At 39.5% G+C, this 17,438-nt stretch overlaps 3 protein-coding genes across 3 annotated transcripts; 1 reads left to right on the top strand and 2 right to left on the bottom strand.

Annotated features, from left to right (window-relative positions):
* The first annotated feature begins 7,978 nt into the window (after positions 1-7,978).
* On the top strand, positions 7,979-8,461 carry LOC138874702 (uncharacterized). The gene has a single exon (XM_070153480.1). The coding sequence runs from the start codon at positions 7,979-7,981 to the stop codon at positions 8,459-8,461; it is 483 nt and encodes a 160-aa protein (XP_070009581.1).
* Positions 8,462-14,134: 5,673 nt separating this feature from the next.
* On the bottom strand, positions 14,135-14,533 carry LOC138874701 (uncharacterized mitochondrial protein AtMg00810-like). Its single transcript, XM_070153479.1, has one exon. It carries the CDS (start codon positions 14,531-14,533, stop codon positions 14,135-14,137), a length of 399 nt encoding a protein of 132 aa, XP_070009580.1.
* Positions 14,534-15,459: 926 nt separating this feature from the next.
* LOC138874700 (uncharacterized) lies at positions 15,460-17,006 on the bottom strand. The gene is made up of 4 exons (XM_070153478.1): positions 16,597-17,006; positions 16,140-16,455; positions 15,824-15,893; positions 15,460-15,767 (listed from the first exon to the last, which is right to left on the bottom strand). The coding sequence occupies exons 1-4, from the start codon at positions 17,004-17,006 to the stop codon at positions 15,460-15,462; spliced, it is 1,104 nt and encodes a 367-aa protein (XP_070009579.1).
* Positions 17,007-17,438: the final 432 nt, after the last annotated feature.

The following is a 17,438-nucleotide window of genomic DNA, read 5'->3' as shown; positions in this document are numbered from 1 at the left end:
TACATCTTTGATAGGGACGACTCGAGAAGGGTCTCCAATACATTTCCTCAACATAGATACATGGAATACCGGGTGGACAAATTCCAATTCGGATGGCAATTCTAACTCATAAGCAACCTGTCCAATTCGTCGAAGAATTTTATACGACCCGATATACCTTGGACTCAGCTTACCTTTCTTTCCTCAGGAAAACCCAATCACCAACCTCAAACTCTAGATCACGACGTCGGACATCAGAATAAGATTTTTGCCTGCTTTGTGCCGTCCTCAATCGCTCCTGTATCACTTTCACCTTCTCAATAGCTTGGTGAATCAAATCTGGCCCATATAATTCTGTTTCACCGACTTCGAACCATCCAACTGGTGATCTACATCTCCTCCCGTATAGTGCCTCGTATGGGGCCATTTTAATACTGGAATGGTAGCTATTGTTATAGGCGAATTCTATGAGTGGAAGATGATCATCCCAATTCCCCTTAAAATCTAGAACACATGCTCGTAGCATATCTTCCAGTGTCTGAATGGTACGTTCAGCCTGTCCGTCAGTCTGCGGATGAAATGCAGTGCTGAGATTTACTTGTGTGCCTAAACCCTTCTGGAAAGACCTCCAAAAGTTAGCCGTAAATTGAGCTCCTCGGTCTGATATAATAGATATGGGCACACCATGAAGCCTAACAATCTCCTTGATATACAACTTCGCATAATCTTCAGCCGTGTAAGTTGTCTTCACTGGCAGAAAATGGGCACATTTTGTAAGTCGATCAATTATCACCCAGATGGAGTCAAACTTATGATAAGAGCGAGGTAATCCAATAATGAAGTCCATATTAATCACCTCCCACTTCCAGGTCGGAATCTCTATATTTTGAAGCAATCCACCGGGTTTCTGATGTTCTATCTTTACTTGTTGACAATTGGGACACTGGGCTACAAATTCTGCAATAGACTTCTTCATATTATCCCACCAATACTGCTCCTTGACATCATGATACATCTTTGTCGAGCCGGGATGGATGGAATATCGGGATTGATGAATCTCATTCATAATCTTCTCTCGCAACCCTGCCACATTAGGCACACACAATCGGCTCTGGTATCTCAGTGCCCCATCTTTTCCGATCCCAAAAGCCATACTTTTACACTGTTGAATGCTTTCTCTTAATCGTACTAAGATAGGATCTTCATATTGTCGTGCTTTTACCTCGGCTACCAAAGATGATTCTGATGTATTCTGTACAGTAACACCTCCGTCATCAGAGTCTAACAATCTGATTCTCATATTGGCTAGCTGATGAAGCTCTTTAATCAACCCCCATCTACCTGCCTCAATATGTACTAAGCTTCCCATTGATTTACGGCTGAGAGCATCTGCCACAACATTGGCTTTACCGGGATGATACAATATCTCGACGTCGTAGTCTTTCAATAATTCAAGCCACCTACGCTGCCTCAAATTCAACTCTTTCTGCTTGAAGATGTATTGTAAACTCTTGTGATCTGTGTAGATGTCAACATGGACGCCGTATAAGTAGTGCCGCCATATCTTCAAAGCATATATTACTGCAGCCAATTCCAAATCATGGGTTGGATAATTCTTTTCATGCTTCTTCAATTGTCTTGATGCATAAGCAATCACCTTCCCACGCTGCATCAATACGTACCCCAAACCTATACCTGAGGCATCACAATATACCACATAACCTTCTGTTCCTTCAGGAAGAGTGAGCACTGGTGCGGATGTCAGTCGATTCTTAAGCTCCTGAAAACTACGTTCACAAGTGTCAGACCACTGGAACTTGGTAGCTTTTCTGTGTTAACTTAGTCAATGGTGATGATATAGAAGAAAACCCTTCTACAAACCGCCTATAATATCCTGCTAGCCCTAGGAAGCTGCGGACTTCTGATGGTGTTGTAGGTCTCGGCCAATTCTTTACTGCATCGATCTTCTGAGTGTCGACACTAATACCCTCATCAGATATCACATGGCCAAGGAATGCTACTGAGTTCAGCCAGAATTCACATTTGGAGAGCTTAGCATATAACTTACGATCCTGAAGCGTCTGTAATACTATCCGCAAGTGGCCCGCATGTTCCGCCTCCGAACGAGAATACACTAGAATGTCATCAATGAATACAATCACGAACACATCAAGATAGGGCCTGAATATAGTATTCATGAGATCCATAAAAGCTGCTGGGGCATTTGTTAGCCCGAACGACATCACCAAGAACTCAAAGTGCCCATATCTTGTCCGGAAGGCCGTCTTTGGAATATCCTTCTCCCTAACCCTCACCTGATGATACCCTGAACGTAAATCAATCTTGGAGAAATACTTGGCACCCTGGAGTTGGTCAAACAGGTCATCAATTCTTGGAAGTGGATACTTGTTCTTTATAGTAGACTTATTCAACTGTCGATAGTCGATACACATCCGTAACGACCCGTCTTTCTTCCGCACGAATAGGACTGGTGCACCCCAAGGTGAAGTGCTAGGCCTAATAAAGCCCTTATCCAGCAAGTCCTTCAACTGCACCTTCAACTCTCGCAACTCTGCCGGGGCCATTCTGTATGGAGGAATAGAGATCGGTTGAGTGTCAGGCAACACATCAATGCTAAACTCAATCTCCCTTTCAGGAGGAAGGCCTGGGAGTTCATCTGGGAAAACATCTGGGAATTCGTTGACCACAGGGATTGATTGTAAAGTAGGCGGTTTCGCCTCCGCATCCCTAACGCGAACGAGAATGATAAATGTAACCTTTTGAGATCATTTTCCTTTCCTTAAGATAGGAAATAAACCTACCTTTTGGTGTAGCAATATTCCCTTTCCATTCAATGATGCGTTCACCAGGAAATTGAAACCTAACCATCTTCGTACGACAGTCAACATTTGCATAGCATGAGGCCAACCAGTCCATTCCCATTATCACATCAAAATCAACCATTTCTAACTCAAATAAATTTGCCGAGGTTTGACGACTACAAATCATCACAGTGCAACCTCTATATACCCTTCTAGCAATCACAGAATCTCCTATCGGAGTAGATACCGCAAGGGGTTTACTTATCAATTCAGGTTCAATGCCAAACTTATTAGCCACAAAGGGTGTAACATATGATAATGTAGATCCCGGATCAATCAGCGCATATACATCATAAGAAAACACAGATATAATACCTGTAACAACATCTGGAGACGACTCGAGATCCTGTCGACCTACTAGAGCATAGGTTCGATTTTGAGCACCACTCGAACTCGGCACTGCACCTCTACCCCTACCACGACCTGTCGACTGCTGAAAACCCCGTGCTGGAGGTCGAACTGATGAGGAAGAACCAGACACAGATCCAGTCGGCTGAGCCATACCATCACCTCCTCTATTAGGACAATCCCGCATCATATGGCCAGGCTGCCCGCACGAATAGCATGCATCAGAACCTCGACGACACAGTCCAAAGTGGGCCTTGCCGCACTGATCACAATGTGGTGTTGGGGGTCTCATTTGACTAGTATCCCTGTGATGTTGTGAGCCAGATGCCCGCGAACTCTGACCTAGATCAGAATAGGATCGAGCATATCAAGGCCTCTGAAACCGTGGAGGAGAACTAGCTACAGGTGGCGCCGAACTCCTCAAAAACTATGGCCTGACGCTGCCTCTGAAGTCATCAGAATACCCTACAAATCTCGCCCTCTTATGCTGGCCCCTATACTGCTCCCTAACTGCCCTCTGCTGGCACTTACGATCCTCTAGGGTCTGGACATAAGCTTGAATACGGGAAATATCCATGCCCTCCACCAAGGAGGCTGTCGTACACTCATTTATCAGATGTGGTCCCAACCCATTCACGAACATATGCACCCTATCACGCATCTCGGCCACCATATGGGGAGCATACCTTGCCAAAGAATCAAACTGCATATTGTACTCTTGCACACTCATATTACCTTGTCTAAGGTTCAAGAACTTATCAGCTCTAGATCGTTGTATCTCAACTGGCAAGTAGTGACGAAGAAAGGCCTCAGAAAATTCCTTCCACACAGCTGGAGGAGCGTTCGGACACCTGGATCTCTCCCAACTATCATACCAGAGAACCGCTAAATCCCGTAGCCGATAAGAAGCCAACTTTACTGCCTCTATATCGCTAACATGCATAACCCGCAGTGTACGATAAACCTGGTCAATAAAAGTCTGTGGGTCCTCCTTGGGGTCTAATCCGGTAAACACTGGAGGGTCTAAATTAATAAAATCACGAACTCTTATACTAACTGGTTTATCAGCAACACCTGTATTCTGCCTCTGAGCCTGAGCAGCTACCAAGCTAGTCAACAACTGCAAAGCACTCCGCATATCCTGGTCTATAGTGCCAGACGGAGGAATTGGAGGCGCTGGGTGCCTTCTAATATCCTTTGGAGGAGATGGAGTAGATGAGGTATGAGACGGCATCTCACTCTGAGCCTCACTTTGTCCTGCTCTGGCTTGGGACACCTGACTGGTACCCTCTCCTGCTGCTGTATCAAGCCGTCTACTAATCGTTTGCTTCCTAGTTGAAGGCATCACTGAAAGAAAACAAGGTGAATATTAGAGACGAACACTTACGACTCAACTCTACGCAAGATCTAGATTCAGGAAGAAGGTAACAACCCTAGATGACATGTAGCCTCCTGATTATAAATGTGGCGCGCTACATATCCATAATAAAGACTCTACTAGACACGGCTCATAGACAACCCGTAGGACAGACTTGCTCTGATACCAAGTTTGTCACGACCCAAACTGGAGGGCCATGACTAGCACCCGACCACACTTGCCGAGCACCAACGTACATTTTATCTAACCTTCTTTATTATCTTTTAGGGCTGATGAGATCAATATAAGCAGACATGGATCATGGACAACCAACCATAAAATATGATGGCATGAACATACATAACATGGGATGACCAGACAATCAAGAAACTATATATATATGGTACGAGCTACCACGCTACCATGAAAGACTATACAACAAAAACCAGCCGATATGGCATACCAAACATACATGAGTCGACACCTATCTATGAGCCTCTAAAGGAACATAAGTGTTGCAACATAACCGGAACAGGGCCCCGACATACCCATAACGTCTATAACAAAAACACATACCAAGACTACGACAAGTCCGAAGAAGGGATCTCGCCAATCACCGCTGAACTGGACTGCCTACTGTGGTGGGGGAGCTGCGCCTGCCTGTCTATCAGGACCTGCAGCACGACATGCAGCGTCTACAAATAAAAGGACGTCAGTATGAATAATGTATTGAGTATGTAAGGCAAGGAACCATAAATACGATCAGTAATGTAAGCAAGGATAGAGAATATACAACCTGTAACATCTTAGTCACTCTGAGGGCTACTGACATGAAATGCATGATACATATGTATAAATACATAAACCTTTAAAACATTTGCCTCTGTGGGCATCATCATCCTCATATCGTACCCGACCATAATAGGCACGATAAAAATGTACCCGACCATCATAAGGCTCGATAAAACCCAACTGATCAGTGGTTGCACAATAGATGTCGTACCCGGCCAACTATAGCGTGGCTCGGTAGAGTAAAATAGATTTATATATATATATATATATATATATATATATATATATATATATAATGCATGCTCGACTCATGGAATCACATTCTTAACCTTTCGGAGTGATGTAAGGTCGGTATCCTCTGTACACGTTATTAGGACTAACTCTTCACTATGAACCTTATAAGAATCAGGAAGTACCAATTGATAACATAAGAATAAGAGAAGCAACATTAACATCAATCGTTCCATAAAAGGGAAAACAATGTAAGTATTGCTAGCTTCTAAAAGTAGAGTGTCTTGGAAGCTCGTTCATTACATTATGTACAATCGAAGTCGTGCAAAAGAAGGAAAGGGATAGCCTCACATAACTTGTATATACTTCCCCAATCACAAGTTATGCAATTGTCACAACTCCTTAGTCTACAATAAGAGAAATGATACTATCGTTATCATTTAAGTGTCATAACTATTATGTATCGACCACAACCTATTTTACGTTGAAACGGACAGCACCTCCCCTATATATATGACTTCACACCATTCAAAAAAATCACCAAACAGCCCAAACAACATGAATAATAAACATATTGAGCCTCCCAAAATAGTCCACGCACAGCCTAATCACTTCATACATACGACGACCACCGTAGTCGTGTCAAACGACCCGAAAATGTTACAAATAACTATCAGCCCACAACCCTACATATATATGGTGTTTCTCCACACCCTTCCTCCTCCAAAAATCCACAAAATAGTAGTAAAATATGCAACCCAACAGCAACGCAAAACAGTCCACAAAATAATAACATTACTACCAAGCCTTTCGATATATATTTCACAAGTTCTAGCTTCAATGGCTTAGCCGCAACTTGGATAATCTTAAATACATATAAGAGTAAGAGGTTCCTTACCTTTATACAGAAATAACAACTCCAATTTGACCTTAAATTTCCATGAAATATCCCTCCAATGCTGCCACAACAACAAGAAAGCGAAACTAGCGATCAATTAGTGTTTTTCGGCACTAGAATCACTTTAGAAGGCTTGAAATCACCTAGGATTGATATTAAGAACATGAGGGAGTATTTACAGAACATAAACCCTTTACAACAACCTCCCACACGAGCTGTAACAACACAAAAATGAGCAACAACAAGAAGAACAAGAGACTTACTAGCGCCACGGAATTCCCAACACTTGGTTTGTGTTGTTTGCCCTTTTTTGGGTCTTGAATCTTGAGAGAACCTTGAGAGTATGTTCCTAGGGTTCTAAGGTCTGAAACTTGTGAGAATAAATGACTTAAAACGGGTTGGAGGCATCCTATATAGGTCCAAATATCTTAAACTGCCTTAGTGGGCCACATAGAGAGGTGCTTGGCGCTGTCTCGCAAAAATGTGAATATCTCTCTACTCCGAGATTGTATAGATGAACGGTTTAATGCCGTAGAAACTAGACTCATTTATCTTTAATTTGGTGGGTATATCACCCCGTAAATCCTTGTAAATTAGGATAAAATCTTAGAAACATTTGACCTAATGTTTAAGTAAAATTATGAACCTAAGTTGCGACAACTTTTGTCGACTTTTGTTTCATAACTCGTTTGACTTTAGGACTTATGATACGGATATTATATAATTCAAACATCTTAATACATGACCTTGAGTGTATTAAGAACCTCTAGGTTTACCTAAAAATACGAGTTACAACATCCTCGATTCGTTTAACTTCTAATACTTGTTAATCACCATTATACACCCTTGTATCACTTAAGACAAATAGAATTAACTTATTATCATCTCAAAGGTAATTCCTTCTTGCATTTATGTTAACTAATATATGGCATGAACTAACGCGTGTGGATATGGGTTGTAACAATTTAGGTGATTGTGGATCGGCTGACCAAGTTTGCTCACTCATTCCTGTGTATACTACCTATTCTTCAGAGCGATTAGCTGAGATTTATATCCGAGAGATTGTTCGCCTACATAGTGTCCCAGTTTCCATCATTTCAGATAGAGGTACTCAGTTTATATCGCAGTTTTGGAGGGTCGTGCAGCGAGAGTTGGGTACTCAGGTTGAGATGAGCACAACTTTTCACCCTCAAACGAACGAATAGTCTGAGCGTACTATTCAGATATTAGAGGACATGTTGCACATTTGTGTCATTGATTTCGAGGGTTCATGGGATCAGTTTCTACCGCTCGCAGAGTTTGTATATAACAACAGTTATCAGTCAAGTGTAGATCTCCAGTGGGTTGGTTTGAGCCGGGCAAGGCTAGGCTTTTGGGTACAGACTTGGTGCAGGATGCTTCAGACAAGGTCAAAGTGATTTAGGAGCGGCTTCGTACAGCTTAATCGAGACCAAAATTTATACGAACAGGAAGGTTCGTGATGTGTCTGTCATGGTTGGAGAGAAGGTTCTACTGAAGGTTTCACCCATGAAGGGTGTTATGAAATTTGAGAAGAAGGGAAAGTTGAGCCCTCATTTCATTGGGCCATTTGAGGTGCTTCAGAGGATTGGGGAGGTGGCTTATAAACTTGCTTTGCCATCTAGCTTGTCGAGTGTGCATCCAGTATTTCATGTTTCTATGCTCCGGAAGTATGTCGGCAATCCGTCTCATGTTTTGAATTCTAGAGCGGTTCAGTTAGACGGAGATTTGACTTATGATGTGGAGCTAGTGGCCACTTTGGAGTGGCAGGTCCGAAAGTTGAGATCAAAGGATATAGCGTCAGTGAAAATGCAGTGGAGAAGTCGGCCTGTAGAGGAGGCTACTTGGGAGACCGAGGGGGAGATGCGCAGCAGATATCCACACCAGTTTGAGGCTTCAGGTATATTTCTTGACTCGTTCGAGGATGAACGTTTGTTTAAGAGGGGGAGGATGTAACGACCTGGCCGGTCGTATCATGAGTTATAGCCCTGTTTCCCACATTTCTATTTCTTTATATGTTGTTCAACTGTATTATGTGGTATCGGGTTGGTTGGTTCGGGTTTGGAGTGGTTTTGGAGAGGAATGAGACACTTAGTTTCCTTTGAATAAGCTTAAGTTGGAAAAGTCAACCGGATATTGACATATGTGTAGAAGGTCTTGGATGTGAATTCTGACGGTTCGGTTAGCTCCGTTAGCTTATTTTGGGCTTAGGGGCATGTTCAGAATGTAGTTTGGAGGTGCGGTAGATTTTGGCTTGAATTGGCAAAATTTGAAATTTGGCATTTTTGGTTGGTAGTGGAAATCTTGATATCAGGGTCGGAATGGAAATACATAATTTGGACTAGGTCTGTAGTGTCATTTTTGACGTGTGTGCAAAGTTTCAGGTCATTCGGAGGTGATTTGATAGGTTTCAGCGTTGTTTGTGAAATTTGAAAGTTTATAAGTTCTTATGTTTGAATGATGTTATGGTATGTGTTGGCATATTTGATCGAGGTCCTGAGGGCCTCGGGTGTGTTTCGGATGCCCAACGGGACATTTTTGGACTTGAAAAGTTAGCAAATTTTGTTGGTTTTCTATTGCAGAAGATTTGCTTTTCGCTATTGTGAAGAGGAGTTTGCGATCGCGTAGGCTTAATTAGGGTAGAGGTGGAGTTGTTCTACGTGATCATAGAGATGAGGCCGCGATCGCGTATGTGTGAGATGTTGTGCTTCGCAAAAGCGTGGCCAGGGTCGCGTTCGCATAGAAGGAAGTGAGCTGGTGATGAGCGGAGGTGGTTGCTCTATGCGACCGCGTGAAGCAGGTCGCGATCGCGTAGGTCAGGGTGGATTAGGTTCGCGAACGCGTGGAGGTTTACACGATTGCATAAGGTTAATATGAGGGGGCAGTCCATTTTGTGCTTCGCGATTGCGAGGTAATTTCCGTGATCGCGATGAAGGAAATGTCGGGGCAGAATGTTTATATTCAAAAACGAGGGCTTGAGTTGATAATTCCAAAATTCAATAGAGAGCTTGGCGGAAGGCAATTTTGGAGGGGATTTTCAGAGGAGTGATTGGGGTAAGTGTTCTTCACTCAAATTTGGTTAAATTCCATGACTGTGTCTTGATTTTTATCATTTAATTTGGGAATTTGGGGTAAATATTGGGAAAATTGGAAGAAAATTTGGAGAGTTGATTTTGGGGATTTGGATGGTTATATGATGTCGGATTTTGGTGAATTTGATATGGGTAGACTAATGAGTGAATGAGCTTTCTAGTTTTGCAATATTTATTGGATTCTGAGACTGGACCCAGGGGTCGGGTTTGAGCCAAATTCGAGATTTTTGGTCTAATTTGATAATTTTCATATGGAATTCATTCCTTTAGCTTATATTGATGATAATAAACTGATTTTGGTTAGATTTGGGGCATTTGGAGGCTGATTTGAGAGGCAAGGGCATCGCGAGTTAGAGTTTTGACCGGTTTGAGGTAAGTAATGATGGTAAATGTTGTCCTGAGGGTATGAAACCCCGAATTTCACATTGTTTCACTATTTTGAGGTGACACACGTACTAGATGACGAGCGTGTGGCGTGCATTGTTGGGGATTGTGACTCGGTCAATCCCGTAGCGACTATTAAATTGCGTATTTGACTGGAAATTATATGACATCTTTGTCTTTTATAAAGAATTTCTATATTTGGGCTGAATGCCATATTTGGGTCTTGTGCCAAGCTCTTGGATTAGGGGTCTTTTATTATTATTTCCTCACTGTTTTGACTTAATATTTGTACTCAGTCATATTATATTTTACTGATTTCATATCTCAATATTTGTTACTCCGTTTCGATGCATAAAATAATATTCTAGGCCGAGTACCCTGTTTTACTGATAGCCCGAGTGGCTTGAGAGGTTTCTGACTGAGTGAGGCCGAGGGCCTGTGTTGTGAGGATATTATGGGATCGGGCTGCACGTCGCAACATGTTGTACTGATATGTGATATGAGAGGCCGAGGGCCTGATTGATTATGTCACAAAGTGACTTGTTATAGCGCTTGGGTTGTTGGAGCCCCTCCGGAGTCTGTACACCCCCAGTGAGCGCGGGTACCTTGAGTGAGTGATATGATGTTACTAGAGGGGCTGTTCTTGATCTATGTTGTGCCTGATGGGCTGATTATGAGTAATTGTAAGGTTTGCCCAAGGGGCTGATTCTGAGTGATGTTATGCGCCCGAGGGGTGGTTTATGATACATGTTTTTCCCGAGGGACTATTTATGCTTTTCAACACTTTTAATCTAAATTTCATTGAACTCTGTTGAAATTTTTGAAAAATATCTTCAAATGATTTTTACCGAAATTGGATTTTAAAAGAGATGATTTGACTTATATACTGATTTGAAAGCATGTTGTACTCACTGAGATTTCATGATGTGGATTTATGTGTTTCTTACTGATTAGTCTTTATTTACATTTATAACTTACTGAGTTGGCGTACTCACATTACTCCCTGCACCGTGTGTGCAGATCCAGGGTTTGTTGTACATGATAGCGAGCGTTGATAACTGACTATCTCTCAGAGTGTGAAGTACAATCCAAAGATGATGCTCATGGTCATCTCGATTGCGGGAGTAGATGAAGATATCATCAAAGAATACAATCACAAAAGAATCCAAGTAGGGCATGAACACCCAGTTCATCAAATCCATAAATGCTGATGGGACATTTGTCAACCCAAATAACATCACTAGGAACTCATAATGCCCATACCAAGTCCAAAAAGCCGTTTAGGGATCAGATGCCCTAATCTTCAAGTGATGGTAGCCAAACTTCAAATCAATCTTCAAAAACACCTTGGCATCCTGAAGCTGATAAAATAAGTCATCAATCCTTGACAACGGATACTTGTTCTTGATAGTGACTTTGTTCAACTGCCAATAGTCTCTAGACTCTAAATGGTAATTCCACACGTAAAAAAACGTTTTGGGTAAAATTTAAAATACTAAAAAATAAAAATGTTGGAAAAGTTATTTTTTTGTTTTTTTAAAAAAAATTCATAAATTATTTTTTAATCTCTAAGTTGTTCAAACACACTTTGGCGCTATTTTAAAACTGTAAATTCCCCATTTTATTTTTTAAATTTTCACACAAAGCTCTTATATCTCTCTAATTCTCTCTCTCTCTCTATCTCTAATTGCAACTAACGTTCTAGCATTCATATTAATTTTCGCATTTATTTTTGTTATACTTTTGTTGTTTTTTGTTGTAATTTTAATTATTTATTATTAAAAATAACTCCTAAACTGGTAAAACAAATGTATAATAGATTGACTAAGAGTAATGCTAAGGAGGGGGATAATGTATACACATTATTGCATGTGATATACACTATGATATATAAAAAATACAATTATTTTTGTAATAGACACTTGGATATACAAACAAATTTAAATTATAGACAACTATATTTACAATTTTATATTTTAGATATACAAAGAATAAAGTTGTTATATACATTTTGATATACACACACAATATCAATTGTTCTTGATACTTTTTCTTTCATCTTATCCTTTTTATACATTTGAACCTTATGGGTTTGAAACATCTTATATCTCTAATTGTTCTTGATACTTTTTTTATTTCTATTTTAATCCAGAACACCCTTACCCTTATCTTTTTCTCAATGGTCGCATCATTACCTTATCTTTTTTCTCTCATCTTGTCCTTTTTTTTACTAAATAATTATATTTTATCATTTACCCTACCTTTTTATATAATAATATTACCTCGTACCTTATTTTTGTTTTACTATTAATATTGCAAGTTTATTCTTCATATTGTTGGTGCATAACATCATGAAACAACGACAAATAATATAATTTATCCAAATATTGTATACATCAACAATACAATACAATAAAATACAATGCAATACAATACTATATGACACATTATGAAACGATACATAACAATCATCCAAATAAACTGTCAAATTTGATGAATTCGACATTTAAAGTTTTTAATACCGAGTTCATTACGTTTCTATGATATAAATTCCCTTATTTAAAATGTATGCATAAAATATATTGAGTTCGAATGAACATGATTAATTAAGAGTCAAATTTATGAGTTAAAACAAAAATAATCAGAAGATAGTTCTCCTCAGAAATTATTTCCGTTTCTAGAAAGACTGTACTACTAATTAGGACCACTGAGTAGTTTGGTCGTTTTTCTATATTGTTGGTTCCACTCGTTTCTGGTGTCGTCACCTTTTCATTTTATCCCATATTCTGTGACTAGATTTCCTAGTTTAAAATAAGTGGCTTAAACCCAAATGATGAAATTTTTAAAAGATAAGCTGTAACTACAAATTTTATCCCATATGAATTGAACTTACGAAAGTTAATAATTTGATCACCATTTAATTTTCTGTTTAGAGTTTCGTGCTATTATAATTAGTATAGATAGTTTTTGAATATGTATTCTATTTTGTAATCTAGGCAAAATCAATAAATGAATAGACAGTAACATGACTGCCACTGTCCAGTCCGTGACACTAAGTAGGCATTTGGCCATAAGTTTTGGAAGTATTTATTTATTTTCCTTTAAATATGTGTTTGTTTATAGAATTAATCTAATTTTAGGAGATTTGAAAATAGGTTAAGACCTCTTTTTGGGCCAAATCATGACTAGTTGAGACTTTTAGTTGAAAAAATAACTTTTTAACATGTCAAAACTTGTCCTAAAATTTATGTCCAAACACATTTCACATCAAACTTCACCCAAATCAACTTTTTCAAAAAATATTTGGGATTCTATGTCCCAAAGAGTCCTAAATATTCCCCGAGTTCTTTGTATACAAGATGACATGATTTCTACTAATTGGAGGAATTGGTAGTTTGAGTCGCGCTCTACAATCTGCAACACATAACAAGAACTCCAATCCATTCTCGTCTATCTCATTTTAGATCACGGCTTTTGATTTTATTAAACAAGTCCAAACACAAGCACATATTACTGTGAAAAATATTACATGAGTTATTCTCGATCATCTCGATAAGATTAAATTCATGAGCTTTACAATGCCCATCGAGTCCCATAATGAATGTACCTCGAACCTTATCAAGTGGAATACTCAAATGCCACCCATCTCCACCTTGTATTAATTTTTCGATTTTGTCTCATTTATATATCCATGAGGGTCTTTGAAATTGATGAAATCTTAGATCCAGATTGAGCTACTGAACTATGGAGATAAAGAAGCAGTTACGCAGATACAAAGAAGAAAGTGATTCTCTTCATTTTCTGTTAAGTTGGTTAATACATTGTACGTTGATGTATATATACTGAGTAAGCTATTAGTTAAGTATCTGCTTAGGTATCTAATGCTCCACTAACTTAATACAGCTGGCATCTAGTTGTACATTCTAACACCATAACTAACACTCTAACTTACATTTCAACACCCTCCCTCAAGCTAATGGTTGAAACAGATCCTTCAACCTCAGCTTGGATATCAGATAGTCGTGTTGTGCTGTCCCAAGACTCTTAATAACCAAACAACTTGTTGCGCTTTGGTGGGTACATGATGTATCTCGATCAACCCTTGTACAATCTTTTCTCTCACAAAGTGGCAATCAATGTCAATATGTTTGGTTCATTCATGGAAATATGGATTAGCTGCAATCTGAATTGCAGCTTTGCTGTCACAGTGTAGGTCTATAGGCAAAGTGACCTTCACACCCAACTCTGAGAACAATACTGTAAGCCAAGTCAATTCTGCAACAGTTGAAGCCATGCTTCTAAACTCTGCTTCAGCTGAACTTCTAGCAACTGTTTCCTGCTTCTTGGACTTCCAAGACACTAATGCATTACCAAACTTAACCACATATCCTGTTATTGATCTTCTTGTTTGTAAGCAACCATCCCAATCTGAGTCACAATAAGCTTCAAATTTCCCAGATCCTTCTGAGGGCATCAGTAGGCCAAATCCTGCAGTTGTCTTGATGTACCTGACAACTCTTAGAGCAGCATCCATATGAGATTGCATAGGCATGTGCATAAACTAACTAAGTACCTGAACTATATAAGAGATATTAATTCGAGTCATGGTAAGATACAGAAGTCTACCTATCAACCTCTGATAAGGACCAGCATTTTCCAGTTCTTTGTCTTCTGTATCAGCTTTATTAGAAGGACTTTTGCTCATGAAACTATCAAACTTAACATAGATGAGTTTGGATCTGGTCTCCAGGGGTGTACCAGCAGGTTTTGGCACCACCAAGTCCCAGTTCAACAATTAACTCCAATACATACTTCCTTTGGCTCATCACAATCCCTTGCTTTGACCTAGAAAACTCTATCCCCAAAAAGAATTTAAGTTCACCCAGATCCTTCATCTTAAACTTGAGCTTTAAATCATTTCTAGTTTGTAAGATTAGACTTGGACTGCTTCTTGTTACCAGTAGATCATCAACATAGACTAGTATAAGTATTGGTTCCGTCTTCACCCTTTTTATAAATAATGAATAGTTAAAATAACTTTGAGTGAATCTAAGCTAAACTAATGCATCTGTGAGCTTCTTGTTCCACTATCAAGGGGCATGTATAAGTCCATACAAGGACTTATGAAGTTTGCAAGCCATATGTTTCCCTCCCTGGCTTGCAAAACCAGGAGGAACTTTTATATATACTTCTTCAAGTAACTCTCTATGCAAAAAAGTATTGTGGACATCCATCTGATAGATGAACCACTTCTTGGCAGTAGCTATGGCCAGAATAGACCTCACAGTTGCCATTTTAGCTATTGGAGAGAAAGTTTCAGTGTAATCTAGACCCTCTTGTTGACTGTAACCTTTGGCTACAAGCCGAGCCTTATATCTTTCTACCTCTCTTGTAGAAGTGTACTTAACTTTAAAACCATTTGCAACCAATAGGTATCTTTCCTGGAGGCAAAGCAACTATACTCCAGGTGTTGTCATCCTACAAGGCTAAAATTTCATCCTTCATTGCAGCAACCCACTTAGGATCTTTGACACCTTTAGAAAATGTCTTTGGCTCAATAATGGATGAATAAGCTGTCAAGGCAATGCCAAAGGATGAGGAGACATTATCATAGCTGACATAGGTGGAAATAGGATAGCAGCAATGAGCCTTCCCTTTGTCATGAGTGACATAGTCCTTTATCCAAATAGGAGGTCTGCTATTTCTGCTGGACCTTCTGGTAAGAGGAGCCTTAGGAGAAGGCAATGGTGAGGATAAGGGCAAGCTTGGCTCAGCTAGTAGAGACACTGAAACATCATGATCACAGCAGATAAAGTTTCACCAGCATCTACTGCAGTTTCACCTGCTGTGTTATGGAGAGAAAATTCACCACTAGGTGAAGAAAGTGAAGGGGTAGAAGGAATAAGCTGAGACTGCTAAGAGGATGACTTATTTTCAGGAAAGGAGAGGAGAACAAAAGTAAGATTCAATACCGAAAATATAGAAGAGGTAGTATGAGCAAAGTTGAAAGGAAACGCATCTTATTTGAACACTACATCTCTGGTGATAGTAAAGGTCTTGGAGTGAATACCATACATTTTGTAACCCTTTTGTGTCATACTACAGCCTAGGAATACAACTGGGATTTCTCTGGGAGCAAATTTATCACACTTCCTCACCTCTGTAACATAACCAAGACAGCCAAACATTGTCATATGTCCCAAGAAAGGAGCATGACAAAGTAAAACTTCAAAGGGAGCTGAGGGCAGTCTATTGATGATATACATAGCTATGGTAATACACTCCCCCCAAAATCGAAGAGGAACAACTGCCTGAAACCTTAGAGACCTGGCAACATCCAGAATATATTTGTGTCTCCTCTTCACAACTCCATTCTGCTTTAGAGTATATATGCAAGAGGTTTGATCAATAATTCCCTTAGACCTTAATAACTCAACCACTTGAGAGTTAAGAAATTCACTCCCACTATCTGACCTAAATATATTTATAGAAGCTTAATTCACATTCTAAATCATTAGAAGAAAGGATCTAAGAGCAACAATCATTTCTGCCTTAGTAGGCAACAAGAATATCCAATAGTATCTAGAGTCGTCATCTACAAGAGTAAGGAAATACTTATTTCCATGAAAACAAACAATAGTGTTAGTAGTCCTCAAAGGAAAAGGAAGCCTGATTTGTTTAGCTAAAGGACATACAGTACAAGACTCGGTAGTGTTTTTGCATGCACAATTCTGAAATACAACAATGCTCCTCAAGGTCTTTTCAGGTGTATGCTCTAATCTCTTATGCCTCAAGGCTATATCCATTATTCTATGATTTGTGATCATATTTACAGTAGGTGGTGGTTTAGGAACTACAAATTTAGGAATTGTACTAGGAGCTTGAAGTCTAGTTGTATTGACATCTCCATAGTAGAACACATATAGCCCATCATCTTCTCTACCAATCCCCTTCACCAGTCCACTGAAGAGTTCCAGAAAAATATAGAAATTAGGGAAGAACATCACTGCCCATCTCATCTCCATAGTTAGCTTTGAGATAGAGAGTAAGTTTTATTTGAAATCAGGCATGTGTAGGACATTACTAATCCTGTGACCCTAAATAATGTATAAAGATCCTATATGACTGATGTGAGCTATGTTTCCTGTAGGAAGTTGAACTGTACCACATTTATTATTAGTAATCAACTTAGGATTAATCAACAGATTAAGGCTATGCCCCATGTGACTCAAAGCACCTGAATCTACTATCCATTTAGCCAACACTTCTGAGTTCATTACACAAGATGTCATATATGTTGATCCTGATGTACTTGTACTGTTGCCTTCACTTCCTTTAACCAATAACTGAATTATCTATTGATATTGTTCCTAAGTAAATTAAGGAATGTTGAATATCACATTCCGAGTCCCATGTCCAATCGTAGTATTATGTTGTACCTGTAAAGAACCTGAAAA

The sequence above is a fragment of the Nicotiana sylvestris genome, chromosome 8, assembly GCF_000393655.2.
Source record: "Nicotiana sylvestris chromosome 8, ASM39365v2, whole genome shotgun sequence".
Classification (NCBI taxonomy): domain Eukaryota; kingdom Viridiplantae; phylum Streptophyta; class Magnoliopsida; order Solanales; family Solanaceae; genus Nicotiana; species Nicotiana sylvestris.
This window is presented reverse-complemented; position numbering and strand designations above follow the sequence as displayed.

Excerpts from the sequence above, each read along its gene's own strand:
- LOC138874700 (XM_070153478.1), bottom strand. The coding sequence starts at position 17,006 with ATGGAGATGAGATGGGCAGTGATGTTCTTCCCTAATTTCTATATTTTT. Across the intron at positions 16,456-16,596 it reads GTTTGTTTTCATGGAAATAA|GTCAGATAGTGGGAGTGAAT; the intron begins GTATTTCCTTAC and ends AAATATATTTAG. Across the intron at positions 15,768-15,823 it reads TTCTCTCCATAACACAGCAG|TGTCTCTACTAGCTGAGCCA; the intron begins GTGAAACTGCAG and ends ATGATGTTTCAG.
- LOC138874702 (XM_070153480.1), top strand. The coding sequence starts at position 7,979 with ATGGTTGGAGAGAAGGTTCTACTGAAGGTTTCACCCATGAAGGGTGTT.
- LOC138874701 (XM_070153479.1), bottom strand. The coding sequence starts at position 14,533 with ATGCCTATGCAATCTCATATGGATGCTGCTCTAAGAGTTGTCAGGTAC.